The sequence below is a fragment of the Heteronotia binoei genome, chromosome 1 (genome assembly GCF_032191835.1).
Source record: "Heteronotia binoei isolate CCM8104 ecotype False Entrance Well chromosome 1, APGP_CSIRO_Hbin_v1, whole genome shotgun sequence".
In the NCBI taxonomy this organism is placed as follows: Eukaryota; Metazoa; Chordata; class Lepidosauria; order Squamata; family Gekkonidae; genus Heteronotia; species Heteronotia binoei.
The window spans coordinates 38,020,878-38,040,463 of record NC_083223.1 but is presented as its reverse complement, the minus strand read 5'-3'; the positions used below and the strand labels follow the sequence as shown (position 1 = coordinate 38,040,463).

The following is a 19,586-nucleotide window of genomic DNA, read 5'->3' as shown; positions in this document are numbered from 1 at the left end:
TGCACTGCAGTGGAAACTGCTCCCCAAATGGCCTTTAAATCTGCACAGTGAATAAAATCTCCAGTGGCCAATCAGAAGTCTTGCTGAGCAGCTCCCATCTGATCCACTTTCTAGAAAATTTGGGTGCTAAGTTGAAGATCTCTAGGTTACAGTGTGATACTAGAATCTGGGTTCGCTGGGTTCAGATTGCCCATGCTGCTCACTGAGTGACCTTGGGCTAGTCTCATGGACACAGTGCAGCCTCCTTCAGAGGGTTGAATGGGGCTTACTCCCCGGCAGGTGATCTTATGATTAGGGATGGGGACGAATCGACCATGAATTGCAATTCATGCCTAAAATATCCGATTTGTGGCTCATTCAAAATTGGTTCGGGTACTTGAGCTATATACAATTCACAAAACAAAGTGGCTTGGTTTTGTGGTGGTTCGTCTGTCATTATCGGTGGGGATCCTCCTCATGCACTGCGAACATGCCTGGTGTGATGATGTCACTCAGAAATACCACTATAGCACCAGGCCTATTGCCCCAGCAAACGGGTGTGGTGCGAGAGCATCACTTTCAGGTGACGTCATCATGCCAGGCATGTTCACGGCATGCTGGTGCTTTCTATCCCTCCCAAACCAAATGAACCACAATTCAATCAGAAAAGTGAAACCCACACAAAACAAACCACCAAATTTGGCCAACCAACAAACCACAAAAAGAAATGAATCACCATTTCCACATTTGTGCCCATCTCTACTTATGATTCCAGTTTGCATCTTGCCCTGGTTCCATGCTCTTCTGATATTCCCAAGGGATCAAGGGTCTGATGGACCAAGGGTCTGATTCAGTATAAGGCAGCTTCATATGTTCCCACTCATGCACACTGGTGATCTGTAGCTCAGCACAGATGGCAGCCCCATGCATTCACCAAAGAGGCATACTTCTGAGTAGACCTGCTTAGGATCGCCTGTGTGTGCATAAAGTTGCAAAAAATCAGAAGGCAGCTTCCCAGCTATGTTGCTGTACTTGGATCAATCTTAAATAGTTCTGAATACTAGACCAGGCTTGATGAAACCAAAGGTGTCTTTAAAAGGAATAGAATGTATTTCGGCCAAAAAAAATGGGGCACGGGGAACTGATTCCCTCGCCCCCCCCCCCAAAAAAAAGTCTGCAAGAAGCTTCTAGTCCAAAACTCATCAGCAATTATTTACACATGGTCAAACAATTTAAGGCATTTGGCCATATCAGTACTCAGCTGCCCCCAAACACATCTTTGGAGAAAATGCCATTTTTGTGGAGCACTGTAATGTTTTAATTAATTATCTCCTTGGAAAGGAATGAAAGGCAAAGCAATCAAGGCTTCTAGCAAGCGCCCAAGACTAATGCTACTCTGAAATGGTAAGACTCAAAGGTGGTGGTGGGGGGGAGGCTAAAGTTGAAGAAAGCTTCTCAGGAATCAGGCGTCACTCACTAGACACACGTGCCTTAGAAGCCTTAAGGCCTTGCTTGGTGGCTTTCACATTGCTTAATTTATACTGGCCATCTTTTTAAAGCAGGCAGGCAACAGTAAAACTTTGCCAAAATAAATAAAAGTGCATTCATCACATGATGTTTCCCAAACTGTTCATTTCTTTTAGAAAACATATATGCCACCTTTCCAGAAACCTGCACACAGCAGCTCACAGCTAAACAATGCAACAAAACAAAACAATTCAAATGAGTCAGAGACATAAAGACAGCATAAAACAAAATTCAACTGCAAAGAATATTAATGGGGCTGCAAAGGATATTAATAAAATCAAGCTCAGGCTAGAAGCAAATGGTTTAAAAACATTTAAAAGATGGAACCCCTCAGTTTTAAAAGCCTCGGTAAAAAGGAAATGCTTTTGCCTGTTTCCAAAGTGAAAGATAGCCTCCAAGCAAGCCTCAGGCATTTCAAAGGTGTGGTGCCACCAATGAAAACGCCCAGTCTATGGTCATTACCCACCTCAGTTCTGCAGGTGGGGCTAAAAAGAACAAGGCATGGCAGCAAATTACTTGATTTACCTTGAGACTTGATTAATAACAATACTTAACATCTAGCACTTCCAAGATTCCAACAACTTCATATAGATACTAGTGCAATTAGAGGAACCGGTTGTGAAGCAGGATGCTGATGCACCACTAGTCTGATCCAGCAGGGCTCTTCTGATTTTTTTGTATATCACAATATTCCTAAAAAGAGCTCCATAAGGTAGACCTGCAGACAGAAGGAGGCACAATCCCTGTGGCTTACCTAAGAACACCTACGCAGTTTGTGTATAGAAGTGTTCTCTCGATAGACAGACAGAGAGATGACAGAGAGATGACAGACAGACAGACAGATAGAAGTTACTTATAACCACTTCATTCAAATGTTTGCCACTTATAAGCATCAGTCTGTACAGAGTATATATGAAGTAAATGATATAGCAGTCTAGATCAGGGGTCCCCAACCTCTGGGCCGCGGACTGGTACTGACCATGGCCTGTTAGCAGCAGGGCAGTCTGGGGCAGCAAAAACCCCAGCGCTACCCCCTCATACACACCAGTCCATGGAAAATTGTCTTCCACAAAACCAGTCCCTGGTGCCAAAAAGGTTGGAAGCCACTGGTCTAGATAGCCCAGACAAGCCCAATCTCAACAGAGCTTGGAAGCTAAGCAAGGTTGGCCATGGATTTAGGGTTGCCAGACTTAGACTGGCAAATACCTGGAGATTCTGGGGGTGAAGCCTAGAGAGGGTGGGGTTTGAGGAAGGGAGGATCCTCAGCAGGGTATAGTCATAGGGTCTACCTTCTAAAACAGCCCTTTTCTCCAGGAGAACTTATTTGGGTCATCTGGAGATCAATTGTAATAATGGGAGATCTCCAGGTGCCACCTGGAGGTTAGCAACCCTAGCCATGGTTAATACTTGTTTGGGAAACCACCAAGGAAGACAAGGGGAAGGCAATGCCAATCCACCTCTGTTCATCTCTTGCCTTGAAAACTGGCCTCAACTTAACATAAGAACATAAGAGAAGCCATGTTGGATCAGGCCAATGGCCCATCCAATCCAACACTCTGTGTCACACAGTGGCAAAAAATTTTATATATACACACACACTGTGGCTAATAGCCACTGATGGACCTCTGCTCCATATTTTTATCTAAACCCCTCTTGAAGGTGGCTATGCTTGTGGCCGCCACCACCTCCTGTGGCAGTGAATTCCACATGTTAATCACCCTTTGGGTGAAGAAGTACCTCCTTTTATCCGTTTTAACCTGTCTGCTCAGCAATTTCATCGAATGCCCACGAGTTCTTGTATTGTGAGAAAGGGAGAAAAGTACTTCTTTCTCTACTTTCTCCATACCATGCATTATCTTGTAAACCTCTATCATGTCACCCCGCAGTCGACGTTTCTCCAAGCTAAAGAGTCCCAAGCGTTTCAACCTTTCTTCATAGGGAAAGTGTTCCAGCCCTTTAATCATTCTAGTTGCCCTTTTCTGGACTTTCTCCAATGCTATAATATCCTTTTTGAGTGCAGCGACCAGAACTGCACACAGTACTCCAAATGAGACCGCACCATCGATTTATACAGGGGCATTACGATACTGGCGGATTTGTTTTCAATTCCCTTCCTATATAATTCCCAGCATGGCGTTGGCCTTTTTTATTGCAAACGCACACTGTCTTGAAATTTTCAATGAGTTATCTCTCCCAAGATCTCTCTCTTGGTCAGTCTCTGCCAGTTCACACCCCATCAACTTGTATTTGTAGCTGGGATTCTTGGCCCCAATGTGCATTACTTTGCACATGGCCACAATGAACTGCATCTGCCACCTTGACGCCCACTCACCCAGCCTCAACAGATCCCTTTGGAGTTCCTCACAATCCTCTCTGGTTCTCACCACCCTGAACAATTTAGTGTCATCCGCAAACTTGGCTACTTCACTGCTCACTCCCATCTCTAAATCATTTATGAACAAGTTAAAGAGCATGGGACCCAGTACCGAGCCCTGCGGCACCCCACTGCTTACCGTCCTCCACTGTGAAGACTGCCCATTTATACTCACTCTCTGCTTCCTATTACTCAGCCAGTTTTTGATCCACAAGAGGACCTGTCCTTTTACTCCGTGACTCTCAAGCTTTCTAAGGAGCCTTTGATGAGGAACTTTATCAAAAGCTTTCTGGAAGTCAAGGTAAACAACATCTATCGGGTCTTTTTTGTCCACGTTTGTTCACCCCCTCAAAGAAATATAACAGGTTAGTGAGGCAAGATCTTCCCTTACAGAACCCATGCTGAGTCTTCCTCAATAACCCGTGTTCATCAATGTGCCTACTCATTCTGTCCTTGATAATGGTTTCTAACAGCTCACTTTACGTTACCTAAATTAAGCCATGTTACATACAACTCTGTTTAGGATAGCACTGTCAACTGCACAGAGACATCTTAGCATGGGCCAGGTACAAAGCAACTAAAATGACTGCAATTTTCAGCACTGATATTTGGTAACTGCTGCATTGGCCTCAGCAAACACAGGTTCAGCATACAGATAAAAATTAACTAAGGTAACCCTTTTATATTGGACCAGCTTGGATCAGCAGTTTGTAAAGTTACAAAGCACAGAAGTCTTCTGAGATGTATAAATAAAGGCCAGCTAAGACAGAGGTCTCAAGCCAAGACTATTCCACTTCAAGACTGCAGGAGGTAGTGACTCACATGTTTGAATACCCTTTTGTTGAAAAAAGTTTTTCATACAGAAAACTAGATGTCATACACAAAGGTTTACTACATTCAAGAATTATTTTTTATACATCATGTGCATCCTTACTGAAAGACAGGCTTACTACCTTCTAGCAGAGTTACACCTTAGATTTGATGTCTTTTGTATGCATATCAGCTGAGAAAATTCAACCTTCCACATGGCTGGCATCATGTTTAAACATTTTAATACCATGAGTGGCAGGCACATGAGCATGCAGTCTTGGCATGTCTACATTCTGTGGCCAAGGTAGTCTGCAGCTGCAAAGATACAGACAGGCACATAGGGCCAGTCCCTCTTAAATGTGATGCCAGAAGCTTGGAGACGCTACACAGCTAAGAAGAACAGAAGCGGAGTTGGCTCTATACTCTGCTTTTCTCTATCTTAAAAAGTCTCAAAGTGGCTCACAATCTCTTTCCCTTTCTCTCCCCACAACAGGCCCCTTGTGAGGTAGGTAGGGCTGAGAGAGTTCTGAGAGAACTGTGACTGGTCCAAGGTCTCCTAGCAGGCTTCATGTGGAGGAGGAGTTGGGAATCAAACCTGGTGCTCCAGATTAGAGTCTGCTGCTCTTAACCACTACACTATGCTAGATATAAGGACTTTGTGGGGACAATGCACAGGAGGCTTTGTGATAGTTGTTCATTTCCAATACATCAGTGCTGAACTGCCAACTAGTTAGCCCACAGTCCAATATATAAGAAACATGAGCCACTTAAAGTTCCTACAATTATTTCTCCTTTCCCACCGAGAAAGTTAAAGTGACCAATTACCATAAACTGAATGACATCTTCCCGTTTGTGCTTTGCTGATTTGAATGCAGGCAGTTGGGTAACAACCACAATATTATATTCCACATGGCCAGACATCATCTTCCCCCGGATCTCCTGGTACTCTGGGACTGACAGATCTAATCCTGTGTGGGCATTTTGAACAGGCCTGCAGAGGTAAATACACCAAAGTACAGTCAACAAATCCATTGCTGAAAAGTCAGAGGTTCTCTGGGTTAGTAGAAAGGCAGACGAGGGACTTGAAATCTCTCCTGTATTGGAGGGAGTAATATGCCCTTTGAAAAGCCAGATTTGCAGCTTGCAAATGCTACCTGACACAGCTGTCACCTTCGAAAACCAGGCAGCTGCGGTGGTTTGGAATGTTTTTGCCCAGCTCTGGCTACTGCATCCGCTGTGTTCCTTCCTGATACAGTTAGATCTAGTCACAGTGATCTCTGCCTTAGAATATACAGCCTTGTGATATGTAATTAAAAACGAATCAATATTTCATGATGAACAACCTTTGGACTACAATGTATCTTAAAGAGAAAACTATCTTTGGATAGATTTTTCCCATCAAAAAGCATTCTATTAAAAACATCCAATTTAAATTTAAGAATTTGATTTTTATTTTTTTAAGAAATATTGATTTTTGTTTACCTTGATTTATAGCCCACTTTTCAATGGGACCCAAAGTGGTTTCCAGCACTGTTCTCCATTTTCTAACAGTCACTGTGAAGCAGTGATTCGCCCAAGCCTGAAGTGGTGACTAAGAGAGAGTGACTGGGGCCCAAGATCACCCAGTGACCTTCCATACCTGCATGTGGATTTGAACCTGGGTCTCCCCAAATCTTAGTCTTTCACTCTAACTTCAGCACCACTCTGGTTCTGTCATTGTGGACTCAAGGAACCCAAGGCAATGAAATGGTGCATTTGATGACTTAGCCAGTTAACCGGCTATGACCTCAGAAACACAACTTCAGTGCAACTTCGTGGGAATGTGTGTGGGGGGGGAAGGTGTGTAACTAACAGGCCCTCAAGTATTTCCATTGGCTTTGTAATAGTAACATGCTATATAAAGCTAGCAGGGCCAACTCCCCCCCCTCCCCCCAGGAAAGTGCTCACATTTTTTAAACGCTTCACACAGCTGCAGAAATTGAGTAGGTGTAGTTTTTCTTGTCTTGGTGTTCCTTAAATAGGCTGCATCTATGAAGCAACAACTGAACTTCCATGGCGGTCTCCCATTATTTATTTAATTTTCTATCCCACCCTCTCCGCAAGCGGACTCAGGGCAGCTAACAGTCAATTCAGAACAATTTAAGATTATAATTTTAAAACAATAAAACAACAATTAAAATACATTTCATGGTGCTGCTCAAAACTTCAGTATAGGCGGGGTCGTAACTTTTTTTCTTCTGACAGTGATCCTACAGTGAACACAGCTCCTCATGAATGATATCGCTCAGCAGTGTAGGGTGGCATTCCTCTCCCATTTAAGTGCTAAAGCCCTGTTGAAATAGTTTTACAGGCCCTGCGGAATTAGGAGAGATCCCGCAGGGCCCTTATGGCCTCTGGGAGGGCATTCCACATTGCTGAGAAGGCCCTAGTCTGTGTAGAGCACAGTCTGGCCTCCCTTGGTCCAGGGACAGATAGTAGGTTTTGTGACCTTGAACACAGTGCTCTTTGGCAGTGCCAGCCTGGCCAGGGTGTCAGCTTGCCCAATGGCAAGTGGGCCCCCTTAAACATTAAACAATATGTTAAAAATGTTAATGACCTTTTAGTAGCTTGAAAATATAATAGGTGTTCCAATATTATTACTGTAATGCAACTAAAATTTATGTTGTATTTAGGTTGGCAGCCTCCACATGGAGCCTGGGGATCTCCTACTTTTACAACTGATTTCCAATTGGCAGAGATCAACTCTCCTGGAGAAAATGCTATCTGTCTTTAAATTTAGTATCTACTGTATACTGCCAATAATACGTACAATATACGTACACTGTCATTACTAAAATACAATTTTGCAAAAAATTTAATCGTACCTTTTCCCCACTTATGCATTTTTGAAAATTTTATTTATTTCTTATAAAAATTAAATAATAGCCTTATAGTTGTGGGTGGGCCTCCTATATTTTTATTTCTAGACCAACGTTGTTAGACCCAGGCAACCAATATTTGTAGACCCAGTTCGCCACTGCTCTCTGCGGAAGGAACATATGGAGAAAGGCGGTCGCATCAGCCCTCCTTTTCGCTTCTGCGATCCAAGGAGCTCGGGCCAGCCTGGCCCATCGGGCTGAGCACATTTGGGCAACTCCTGCAGTCGTTCAGGAGCCAAGAAGAGCCCTCAGACCCGGCAGGAGAAACCCACCGGGGTGGGCGGGTGGAGGAGCCAGGCAAGCGCCGGAGGGAGGCGGGCAGGGGAGTTGCGGGGGGCCAGAGGGCCACTCGGGCAACCCAGGCTGCAGCAGCGGGAAAGTTGAGGCGAGGAGGGAGGCGGAAGCGCAGCCAGGCCGGGCCAGGAGCTGCCCAGCGGTGACTGACAGCCTGGCCTCTCCCCGGCGGCACGACCCAGCCCAGCGCGCGGCGGGGGTGCGGGGAAGGAGCCCGCCCGCTCTCTCCAGTCCTCCTCCTTACCTGCTGGTGACTAAGGCGGCCGGCGCCGGGCTCTGCTGCTGCATGCTGCCGCCTCGCTCCGCTCCTCTTGCCGAGCTGGGAGGAGATCCGGGAAGGAGCGTCACGGGACCGCTCCGTTTTTCCATTCTGGCAGCTTCCGATGACTCCCTCCGATCTCAGCCTGCGCAGGGAGCTCGGAGGCCCTGGCTGCTTAGTAGAATATTGCAATGTGGTTTAAAAGTTCTAATGTTAAAAAAAACAAAGAAGCGTAGTCGGCAGGATTCGAACCTGCGCGGGGAGACCCCAATGGATTTCTAGTCCATCGCCTTAACCACTCGGCCACGACTACTCTTGGCTGCCACAGCTTTGAGAACAAGTGTTTTTAAACTCGTTTTTCTCCTTCCACAGTTTTTGTTTTCTGTGCGGTCTAAAATAGTGATTCGGTTTGCATTTGGTAGAGAATACAATGAAAGACTAATGGCCCCCGCAGTACATAATAAAAAGTTTACATCGGCGCTAACTATCTATAAAATCTCTATTTTTCTTTCTGCCCCAATACTCAAGTCTATCTAACAAGATGCACTACCAGGAATGACAAGGAAATCGCTAGAAACCAGGATTCTTGATCTGTTCTGAAAGAAGTCTGTAATTTGTTGTTCTATTAACCGAATTAACCTATAGTAATAATGCACAATTGTATGATACACTAAACCTTTACTGGAAGTTACTGTAACACCCCCCCCCCCCCCAAATCTTTATTTTCTGTTCAATGTAATCTAAACGGGGGGCGGGGGGGAGTTAGGACATTCCATAATCTATTACTCTGCTTGGTACCTTGATCCTAAATTCTGATTTGCAGTTTTGGTGAAAGATTTTGGGTTTGCTCAAGGAGCAAAAAGTCTGCGTGTTGCGATCCAGAGTAGAGCTGTGTGAACAGACCCATAGGGCTGCCAACTCCAGGTTCGAAAAGGCCTGGAGATTTGAGGGTGGAGCCTGGGAGAGTGGAATTCTGGGAGGGGTGGGATCTTGGCCATGCAGTCCACCTTTTAAAGCAGCCATTTTCTCCAGAAGAAATGGAACAAGTGTTGTAATCCCAAGAGATCCTCAGCCCCCACATGGAGGCTGACAAATCTAGCTGGTTTTCAAGTATATGCGGGAGCCCTGGCATTGTCAATACCCTAGATCAATAGCCTGAGCAAAGATGGACTAGGTAAGAATATAACATCTTTTTTGCTACACAGTGAAGACCTAAATTTAACAAACTTATACACGTGCCCATTTAGGTATTTTATGCCCCTGAGGAGAGTCAACTATTCTTAGAATCATAGAGTTGGAAGGGACCGCCAGGGTCATGCAGTCCAGCCCCTTGCATTTCACTAACTCTCTTTATGCCTTTCACTAACATTCTGGGTGGGTTTACTGTGCGTAGCCAAGTGTCATTTTGAAGAAAAAGAGGTGCCGGAGCTCATTAGCACAACTCATTTGCATCTGCCACACACCCCTGACATCACCGGAAGGTGGACTAAGTTATATCAGCTCAGCATCTACCTTAAAACACTTCTTGAATTATAATTGTTGTAATAAAACCTTACTCCTGTCAGTCAGTCAGTTTATTTACAGTCACAGACCAAGTAACCTTACTCCTATCATACTTTTTAATAAATCACTTTCTTCTATGTGGCCACAGTGTCATGATGAAGATTTCCACCTGTCTGTTTTATATGTTTTGGTTATTTTCCCATTTTTGTGGGGGAAAGTGTTAGAAAGTTTGTCAAATCTTAGAGTTCAGGAAAATTCTCACAGGGGGTTTGAACAATGGAGCCCAGAAACAGGTTGTGTGTGTTGCGGGGGGGTGTTTGTTGGTAAGAAACAAAGAGCCCAATAAGATGTAGAGGTTCCGGAACTTTGCTCCTGTGAGTTGCTGCCCAAAATGAGGCCTGTGTGCAGCAGTATTCATGAAGTGCAGTTTTATAAAGCAAGTACAATCTCAGTGTGTTTTGCCTGAGATATCCTCAGGTGCCTGCTTGTAGTATAGCAGCACATTATACACCATATGACACAAAGGCTCTAGTCTAGCATATGGACTTTTAATACTTTTTAAAATACTTCAGTTTATCCAAGCAGGTACTACTGAACTATACCAGTGGTTTGGGTATTTTTTTGAGCATGGGGGTCCCATGTATTACCGGGGGAAGATTAACAAATGGACAATTTTACTATTGGCATACTTCCTGAACTTCCAATTAGAATGTATCATCTATTCTCCACACTGGCGGGGGGACTATTGGAGGGAGCAGTCTTTTAATACATCCCTCTGCTGAAACAATCCACTCAAAACTCCACATGGATATTATCAATGAACAGAGAAATGCACTGCTCCTGAAGATGACCACTTGGGCTTTCTACTCTCAGATGAAGAAGTGCTGAAACCATTTCTGTACGGGTGGTCCTCAGGGCTCTGTATGAATGCTTCTGTTGCCTGTATGTAAAAGCTATCTAGGACCACCATCTGGCTGCTAGGCTTCAGGTGGGACCCGGGGATCCTCTGGAATTACAGCTTATCTCAGGCTACAGAGATCAGTTCCCCTGGAGAAAAGGGATGCTTTGGAGGGTGGGCTCCATGGCATTGTACCCCAGGAGTTTCTTAAACTGGATCAGGAAACTGGTGGCCAGGGGGTACCTGGCAACTCGAACTCTGGATTAGGAAATTCTTGGAGATTTGGGAGTGGAGCCTGGGGAGGATGCTAAGATTTGGATAAGGAGGGAACCTCTGCAGGTTATAATGCCACAGAGCCCAGCTTTCAAGACAGCCATTTTCTCCAGGGGAACTGATCTCAGTAGCCTGGAGGTCAGCTGGAATTTCAGGAGATCACCAGGCCCCACCTAGAGTCTGGCTACTCCAGCGCTTGCACACCTGCTCCCACTTTACAAATGAAAATGGGAACCGCTATAACAGGGCTTCCCCTTCCCATCCACTCACTAGTACCTCATCGCTGAAGCCCCTGTTCTTGAAATGGTATGCTGCCATTCCTGCTTTCTGCTGATTTAAAAGCCAGGAGGGTGGGCTTTGGGAGTTCAAGAAGTACTAGAAAGCATGCTTGTCACACAGTCATCAGCTGTTCAAAATACTTCCAGCATCTGAAATGGCAAGGCATGTGCCACTGCTGCATGGCACCTTACTGTTGGTATACATATATATTCTTCAGAGATTTCACTACTACAACCCAGGGCAGACACTGAACCTTAGTGAGCATTCAAACAACTTACACTAACAACGCTTTTTAAAAGCACCTTCAAAAGGCAAAAATGGGGACAAGATAAAAGATATATGAGTCCCAGAAAATCCCTCAAAATTCAAGAGTAACCAGGAATATTGGGAGCCAATATTTTAAGGGTACCGTAACTGTTTTTCTTTAATTCTACTGTGTCCCTGTGTCTTCCCAGGGATTGGTTTCAGCTTATCAGGTGGTTTGGCTTTTATTCTGTCCTTTGAAATTGGGTTTGTTGGTTTTGCAACATTGTGTTCTTTGCTCAAGCTGGTTTGTGGCAGATTTGTGGTAGATTCTTGCGTTTGACATTGCCTTAGATTCTTGGGTTGTACATTTGATTGAATTCTCTGGTTTTACATTCATCAGGCTTGCATCAGCATTTCTATGTTTAGCTTGCAGGATTCTCTGGTTTGACATTGGCTTGGATTCTCAGTTTGTACTTTTGTTATGTTTGGCTTGCCACCCTGTCCCATGCTTCTGTGGAGATTCCCCCATTCTTCATTGGTTCTTTAGGCCTGTTGGTTCTGTTTGCTTTGAGGGGCTTTTGGCCAGTGGTTTTGCTTGATCTTACCTCTTTGGCTATTATTTTCCCTGGAGAAAGCATGCAATTTTGTCCCCTAGGAAACTATGGAGGATGGCTGGGAACACTCTGTTCAGCAGTCCATAGAACTGGACCTCTTAGTGTAGTGGTTAAGTGTGTGGACTCTTATCTGGAAGAACCAGGTTTGATTCCCCACTCCTCCACTTGCAGCTGCTGGAATGGCCTTGGGTCAGCCATAGCTCTGCAGAGCTGTCCTTGAAAGGAAAGCTTCTGGGAGAGCTCTCTTAGCCCCACCTACCTCACAGGGTGTCTATTGTGGGGGAGGAAGGTAAAGGAGATTGTGACCGCTCTGAGACTCATTTGGAGTGGAGGGTGGGATATAAATCTAATATCTTCTTCTTCTTGCAATTCTCTTGAAGCTTGGGGGTTATTTAATGGACAGGCACCACTGCAATTTTGGTGCCGTTTGCTAAAAACAAACAAACAGCCCTTCCAGCCTTTCAGAAAGATTCCCTATAGGGAATAATGGAGCTGAATAATATCAGAATCCTGGGGAGGGGGCAAATCCAAACATCAAACTTTCATTTAGAAACCAGATCTGAGAATAATATTTTTCATCTCCCTTGTGTCTACCTACCTACCAACCTACAGAGGGCCACTGACCCAAAAGTTAGAGAATCAATAAAGGCTCATCCCTCCCTCACCCTCTGATGAATTAACAATCACAAAACAAAATGACAACCATTTTATGAGCTACTTTTCTAACAGTGCAATCCTAAATTTTTCTGGACATATGCCCCACTGAGTAGAGGGAGGGGGGCGGGGTTCTGAATAGACCTACTAAGAATCACACAATTAGCAGCACAAAAAACACTTGCGCATGTACTTTTCCAGGCACATATAACAGCCTTTTGAAGAAGCAGGATATACCACAAACAACCTCACTTATTTGAAAGCAAATTCCATTTATTTCAAAGGAACTTTCTTTAAGTAAGTAAGCTTAGTGTAGAGGTACAAGTATCTCTCATGAAAACCTCCTCTGTCTCTGAGGCAATCTATCATCTGCCTCGGGATGACAGTTACAGAACCCAGATGTGAACCTGTAAGACTTTTTTTAAAAAAATTGGGACTCGTTTGCTGAATTGCTAGATTTAAAGCCCACTGTTTTATAATGTGGTAAAGCTATTGAGAGTCAGGCAAGACAGCCTTTTTAACTTACCCGCACATTCTCAGTACAGGCTATATTTATGGCCAAGAGCAGAGGGAATTACTGCCGTGTTCTTCATTATCCCCCGATGCCCACCACCACCTGAAACATTTCACCTGTAACATCCTGAGGGACTTGTCAGGAATAATCAAGACAAAGCCCTAAGCAATCCCTCCTGACAGATAAACCTGCCACTTGCCTCACTCAGACAGAGCTCTTCTGAAGTTACGGGGCCTTGTTTCTGGCAGGCTGTGGAGGTCTCCATAAATCAGGGATGGATTTCATAGCATCTTGCAAAAGGAGAAAACCTCAAAATTCATAGTCTGCAACAGTTTCATGTCATATATTGTTCCTATCCCCCCACAAAATTGTCTTTATTTCTTACATTTGCTATATATAAGGAGATGGGGGGAGTGAAAAGTTTAGAGAATGTAGGGGCTTGAGGCAACTGAGAATGAGATGCAGTGGTTTTTTACAGGACTCTACCACTTCAGACGTTGGGGGGGCGGGTTCTCAATTCTCTCCCATGGGGAAAAATACTATCTGGGGGAGATTTTTAGGAAGAAGAGTTCAGCTTATCTTTTTCGTTGGTGTATTATCTCGCTCCCCAGATTTGCAACCTGCCAGCTGAAGCCTGAAGTGGGGCAGTCCAGGAAAAAGTTGCCACTTGATTCTGCTGAACATAGAAATAATCTACGGGGACTTAGCACTGCTGTGACCAAGGCTCTCCATTAGTGCAAAGAATGGTCGGGACCACCAAAGAGTCATGAAGATGCCAACCACAGGAGTTTTGCTTTAATTCCCATTATCTTCTGAAATTGTGTACGTTTTAACTTTTCGGTAATCAATTGGATCAAGGAGTGATCCAAATAAAAATGAGATTCCCTGATATATGTAGGACGCACGTAATTTTTTTTTCTCTAACATGCTAAGTTTTTGCTCTTACCTGTTCAATAGTCATGATCATAATCTTCTTACCTAATTCATTTGATACAATGGAATGAATGTAGGAGAGAAGATTTTAACGCATTGCCAAAACCAGTTACAGAATTGCTGTATAACTGCAGCTCCTTTCCCTAAATCTGACTTTTTTCCTTGATCTTCAATTCACATAAAGCCTGACCCTCGGTCTAGCCCAGCCAGTATTGTTAAGTCTGATTGGCAGGGACTGTCTAGGACCTCTGAGGTTTTTCACATCACTGATGCTTTTAACTGTAGGTGCTGGGGACTGAACTTGGGGCATTCTCCTTGCAAACACATCGTCTACCACTGAGCTTCACCCCCTTCTGGATATAGCACATAACAAAACACACAAACCTGTTTTGTTCTGCATCAGATTCCCTTGGTCTAACAAGGTCACTACAGTCTACTCTGACTGGCAGCAGTTCTTCAGAGTCACAGGCTGAGGTCTATCACAGTTCACAACTATTACCTGATCCCCCAGAGCAGGGATTGACCCTGGGATCTTCTGGATGTGCTGAGCCACAGCTTCTCCTCCATCCTGACCATGGCTTCTATGGAGACACCTAGACAGAGTGAGAGAAGGGAGAACGACAGTGCAGGACCCTGTGGAAAGGGTCAGCCTCTCTTAAGGGCACAGGTTGGAGAAGAAAGGGGGATTAAGGGCTGTTTGTTTGTTTTTAACTGAGCACATTTGTGATTGGCTGTTCCTCCAAAAAATGTGTTTTTTGCTATGTGGCCTTAGTGTACTTGTGTTGCTGTTGTCTTGCTATGGTCACAGCTGACTTATGGCAACCCCACAGGGTTTTTGAGCTTTGCCATTGCCTGACTCTGTGTCCCAGCCCTGAGTGTTCCTTGGAGGTCTCCCGTCCAAATACTAGCCAGAGCTGACCCTGCTTAACTTCCAAGATTGGATGAGATTGGGCTAGTCTGGGCTATCCAGGTATACATTGGATTATCCTGTTTTATCCTCCCATCATTCCTGGGAGGTGAATTAGATACAGTGGAGTATAAAATCAAGTCTCTTTGGGCAAAGTCTGCACTATAGTCTTTCACTGCAAAGACTGTTCATCAGCCAGGGAGGAACTGGGGGTTCAGTGGCAGAATATCTGCTTGGCCCACAGAAGATCCCAGGATTAGCCCCCCAGCATCTCCAGCGCGTGGGTGATGGGAAAGGCCTCAGCCCAAGAAGACCCTGGAAAGCAGCTGCCAGTCTGAGTAGACAATACTGACCCTTGATAGACCAAAGGTAGAAGGCAGCTTCATATGTTCCCGTGAAAAGAGGCTCAGAGTGCTGGATGTGTTTTGAATGTACGTGTGGTTACAGTGTGCCAGCCAACTGAACAATGGTATAGATGATGCCTGGATGAACCATCACTGCCCCTCCTTATTTCCCCTCCCTGTTCCACTGGGGAGCAAAGTGCCTGGCATTCAGCTCTCAGAGGTGGCCTGCTTCCATCTCAGGCATGCGGCTTTCCCAGCAGCAGTTGGAGAGTGGAGCCACCATCTTCTTGTTTGCTGGGAGCTGATTTACATTCTGAAGAGGACTCAAGGTGTGTCATAGGGTGTGATCAGATGAGGGATTTGCTGCTGGTGCTCTTTGAGGCGCACTCTGGCAATAACACAGTCCCCACCCTGCTGCCAGGAGAGGCTTAGGCTGCCCGCACGCAAGAGGAGCATTCACACTGCTCTTGTGCATGCATGGTGCATGCATCCCATGCCCCAGTCATTCAGACCTACAGAAAACACGCCATGTATGCACTTGAGAGATTTGCTATCAGGAAGTTCCCAGTGGCTGTTTAATTTGGTCCCAGCCTGTCCTGCAATGAGGTAAGGATGGGTGGACTGTGTGTGTGGGGGGGGGGGGGGGGACACAGGGGCTAGGGAGGATCAAATCTGCTGTGTGATCATACCCAGGCCTCAGATTAACAGGACCTCACAGGAGCACTGCTCCTGAACCTTTCGGAGGGTTCCCCCTCTTCCTCCCCACCTACATTGTCCATTGAAGAGTAGGTGCAGCTGCATAACAATCCCTGCACTAGGAGAGCGGGCAGCCAGCCAGCCAGCCAACATGAGCTTTGCCATGCCCCCAGCAGCCCTCATGAACCCCCCAGAGAAGCCCATGCCACTCTTTCTCCACATCTTGTGTGATTTTGGGTGGCGGGTGACTTGCTGGCCTTCTGACAGGGGAGGGGGGGTGGGCAGGAAAACCCCAGGAGACTGAGATCTGCTTCAGTTGGACAGATCTCTAGCCAACCCAAGCAGACCTCGCTCACCCGGGGCTCTCCTATCTTGCATCGGGTTGCTTTTGGCTGGGAGGGCGACATATGCTAAAGAGTCATGCTAATGAGCTCCACCATCTATTTTTCTACAAAATGATCATACCCATAGTGCCAGGCACCCTCTTTTTAAAGTTCTGCAAGCTGTCCCCAAGTGATGTCCAGAATGGAAGAATCATGAGGTTCCCATATTCTCTCTCTGGCTTCACTTGCCCTGGCTTCCTTTAATGGAAGACAGGGATGCAGCCTCCAGATGGGGTCTGTGAATCTCCCAGAATTAGCTTATTCTCAGACTACAGAGATCTGTTCCTCTGGAGAACATGGCTGCTTTGGAGGGTGGGCTCAATGGCACTTAGTGGGTATGCCACTGTGCCCACAAAGGCCCAATACTAGAGTTTGCAATTTTTGAAGAAGTTCTTATGACCTCAAAGACAGCCCTGGTGCAAGAGAGCATTTTCAGGTTATTGTTACAACATTATATTGATAAAAGCTGGAAATGTAACTACAGACTGAAGATCGAGAATGCAGTTTTTCTTCTAACACATTCAAATGCTTTAATTTGTACAGTATCCCTACCAGCTAAAGAAATAAGGGACCACTTCTTAAGCAAACCTTCCAATATTTCAGGGATATCAGGTTACTTGTTTGTATTTTGCAATGCTGGAATAGCATGTTCTAGTATCAAAACAATGTTTATCAGTCCATCAACCCAAGCTAGCATCATCTAAAATTAATCACCGTTTTTACATAACTGTGGATGCTGCTGCTGTCCAGATAACCATGCAAAGGAATCATAAATAGGAAGATCTCTATTTATGTAACCATAGGTGATCTAGCTGGCCCATTGTTGTTAGGTCTGTTGATCCTACTTGTGTAAGTATAAATACTCTTTTATATTGAGTCGTTCCTGTTGGACTTCAACAAAGATGACTTAAGGGCGGAAATGGGCATGCCATAGACAGCATCAGCCACCAGATGGAGCTATTTTCCTGCACATGATCCCTGCAAAAATCGTTATTGGCGTATTCAATTCTGTTGCTTTTCATCCTCTATCTACTTGTTTTTAGTGATTTTCTGACGCATGAAGTGAAATGTCCTTGTGTTAGTTTTATATGTATTTCATATATGGAAGAAATTCCTTTCTTCGTGGTTTCCTCTCCCCTCCATAGTAATGACAGACTTATCCATCCTGCTACTGGTAAATCCCTGGTTAATAAAATGTGAGTTAATTTAACTGGTCCATAATACCAATAGTGGAAATATCTGATGGCATGTGATTCATAGTGGGGTGGGACCTCCTTGTACCATACCACTCCATTGATTACACTGTATTTCTTTCATCATACTGTATGTATTTCTTTCACCACCCCTTCAGATTTGACTCAGCTTTGAAGCGCTCCTTCAAATTAGATTCCTTAGGCTGCAGGAAAGTTTCTTGAAAGATGATTGGATTCATCCTATTAACTCCTTTCACTCTGGATTAATTCATCGGGAATCATGCCATCCCCTCCCCTCCTTTCTTGTGTAGTTGCTATCATCATTACAAACTAGAATCTTTATTGCGCATAAACAAAACATTTGGTATCCCTCTTTAGCCATTGAGAAGGCTCTAGAAGTTCGCAAGCAGGGTATGATTTGGAGGGCTATTCCCATTATTTGCCCACAGTTTTAAGTAATGAGAGGTATATCACCCTGCCAATGGCAGTTTTGTGTTTAGCTATTTGGGCTATAGTCCATGAATCTGCCTAATCTGCTTGTTGTACTGCTAACCATCAACAGCAATGAATCCCAAAAGTATGGTGTAAAGAAACTGTTTCAATTCCTTGTTCTGAATTTGCGGCAAGTTAATATCACTCAATTTAAATATGAGTGCACACATCACTGGTCATTTTTTAAATGTTCTGTTTTGCACACATATCCTGACAAAGATGCTGTTGGGATGATGGGAATTGCTGACAGTTGCTTCCCTGATCCTCTGGGTCTCCTGCATTATAGCCATCCACACGCGTCTTTTGGGGGTCTCCTCCTCCCCATCATTTCCCTGCTGATGGTGGGAAATGCCATCAAGTTGCCACCAACCCTGTCAGGCTTTCAAGGCAAGAGACGTTCAGAAGTGATTTGTCATTGCCATTGCCTGCCTCCGTGACCAATACTAGACTTCCTTGGAGGTCTCCCATTCAAATACTAACCAGGGCCAGCTCTGTTTCGTTTCTGAGATCTGACCAGATCAGGCTAGCCAGGTCAGGGCCATCCCTTCCTTAATGATTCCCGATTCTGACTTTCCCATTTTCATTGCTTCAGAACATTACACTGATAGTTCCATGTTTATCGCTTGGGCTTCAACATCCCTTTCCTAGATGGTCACCATCAACCGGATGACTCCTGCGTCAGTCCATATAAAACCAGGGCTTTGTGTTGTGTGGGTGAACATGACATGAGAAGAACCATCCCTAATAGGTTCAGTTCCATTTGAAGGGTGACCTGGAGGCAACTGGGCGATTTATAAACTGCTCTGCAGTCCTCTGTCCTGACCTGGGGCTTCTCCTCATTCTAATTTGCTTTGCTTGTAAGTCCCTGTTTCTTTCTTTCTTTCTTTCTTTCTTTCTTTCTTTCTTTCTTTCTTTCTTTCTTTCTTTCTTTCTTTCTTTCTTTTTTTTTGGGGGGGGGGTCTGTTCTGCATGGGTCTTGCTCCTTCTAGTGGTCAATTCAATATCACACAAGTTCAGGGCTTTTTTTGAGCAGGAATGCACAGGAACTCTGTTCTGTTTGGCTTGGCAATGGGGGTATGTGGCCTACTATGCAAATGAATTCCTGCTGGGCTTTTTCTACAAAAAAACCCTGTGTGGAACAATGGTGATGTCAGGGGTGTGTGGCCTAATATGCAAATGAGTTAATGCTGAGCTTTTCCTACAAAAATAGCCCTGCACAAGTTTATGTCCAGCATAAACACTTGTTTAAATCTGTCGGGAAATATGCTTGCAGGACTTAACCCTGTGTGAAATCAAATCGACCACTAGAGGGAGCAAAATACACGCAGAAGAGAAAACACACCCCACCCACCCTGCAAAACCCAGGAATTTACAAGCAAGGAAAATGAGAATGGGGAAAAGGCCCAACTGGATAGCCCAGGCAAGCCTGATCCTGTCTTTTGCCTTGAAAACCCCAAAAGGGGTCTGCCTAAGTGGGCTGCAACTTGATGGCAACC

The 19,586-nt window shown here is 44.8% G+C and overlaps 1 protein-coding gene and 1 non-coding gene across 3 annotated transcripts in view; both read right to left on the bottom strand.

The window, feature by feature from the left end:
- HS1BP3 (HCLS1 binding protein 3) overlaps window positions 1-8,268 on the bottom strand; it is a 71,788-nt gene extending 63,520 nt beyond the window's left edge. For both annotated transcript variants that reach the window (XM_060233476.1, XM_060233481.1), the window contains exons 1-2: window positions 8,147-8,268; window positions 5,516-5,681 (exon numbers count right to left, since the gene is read on the bottom strand). In XM_060233476.1, the coding sequence (XP_060089459.1) occupies window positions 5,516-5,681; window positions 8,147-8,190 (210 nt within the window). In that variant the 5' untranslated portion in view covers window positions 8,191-8,268. The remainder of the gene's footprint in view (window positions 1-5,515; window positions 5,682-8,146) is intronic.
- A 124-nt stretch (window positions 8,269-8,392) lies between these two features.
- TRNAS-AGA (transfer RNA serine (anticodon AGA)) lies at window positions 8,393-8,474 on the bottom strand. The gene has a single exon. It is a non-coding gene; the product is annotated as a tRNA-Ser (tRNA).
- Window positions 8,475-19,586: the final 11,112 nt, after the last annotated feature.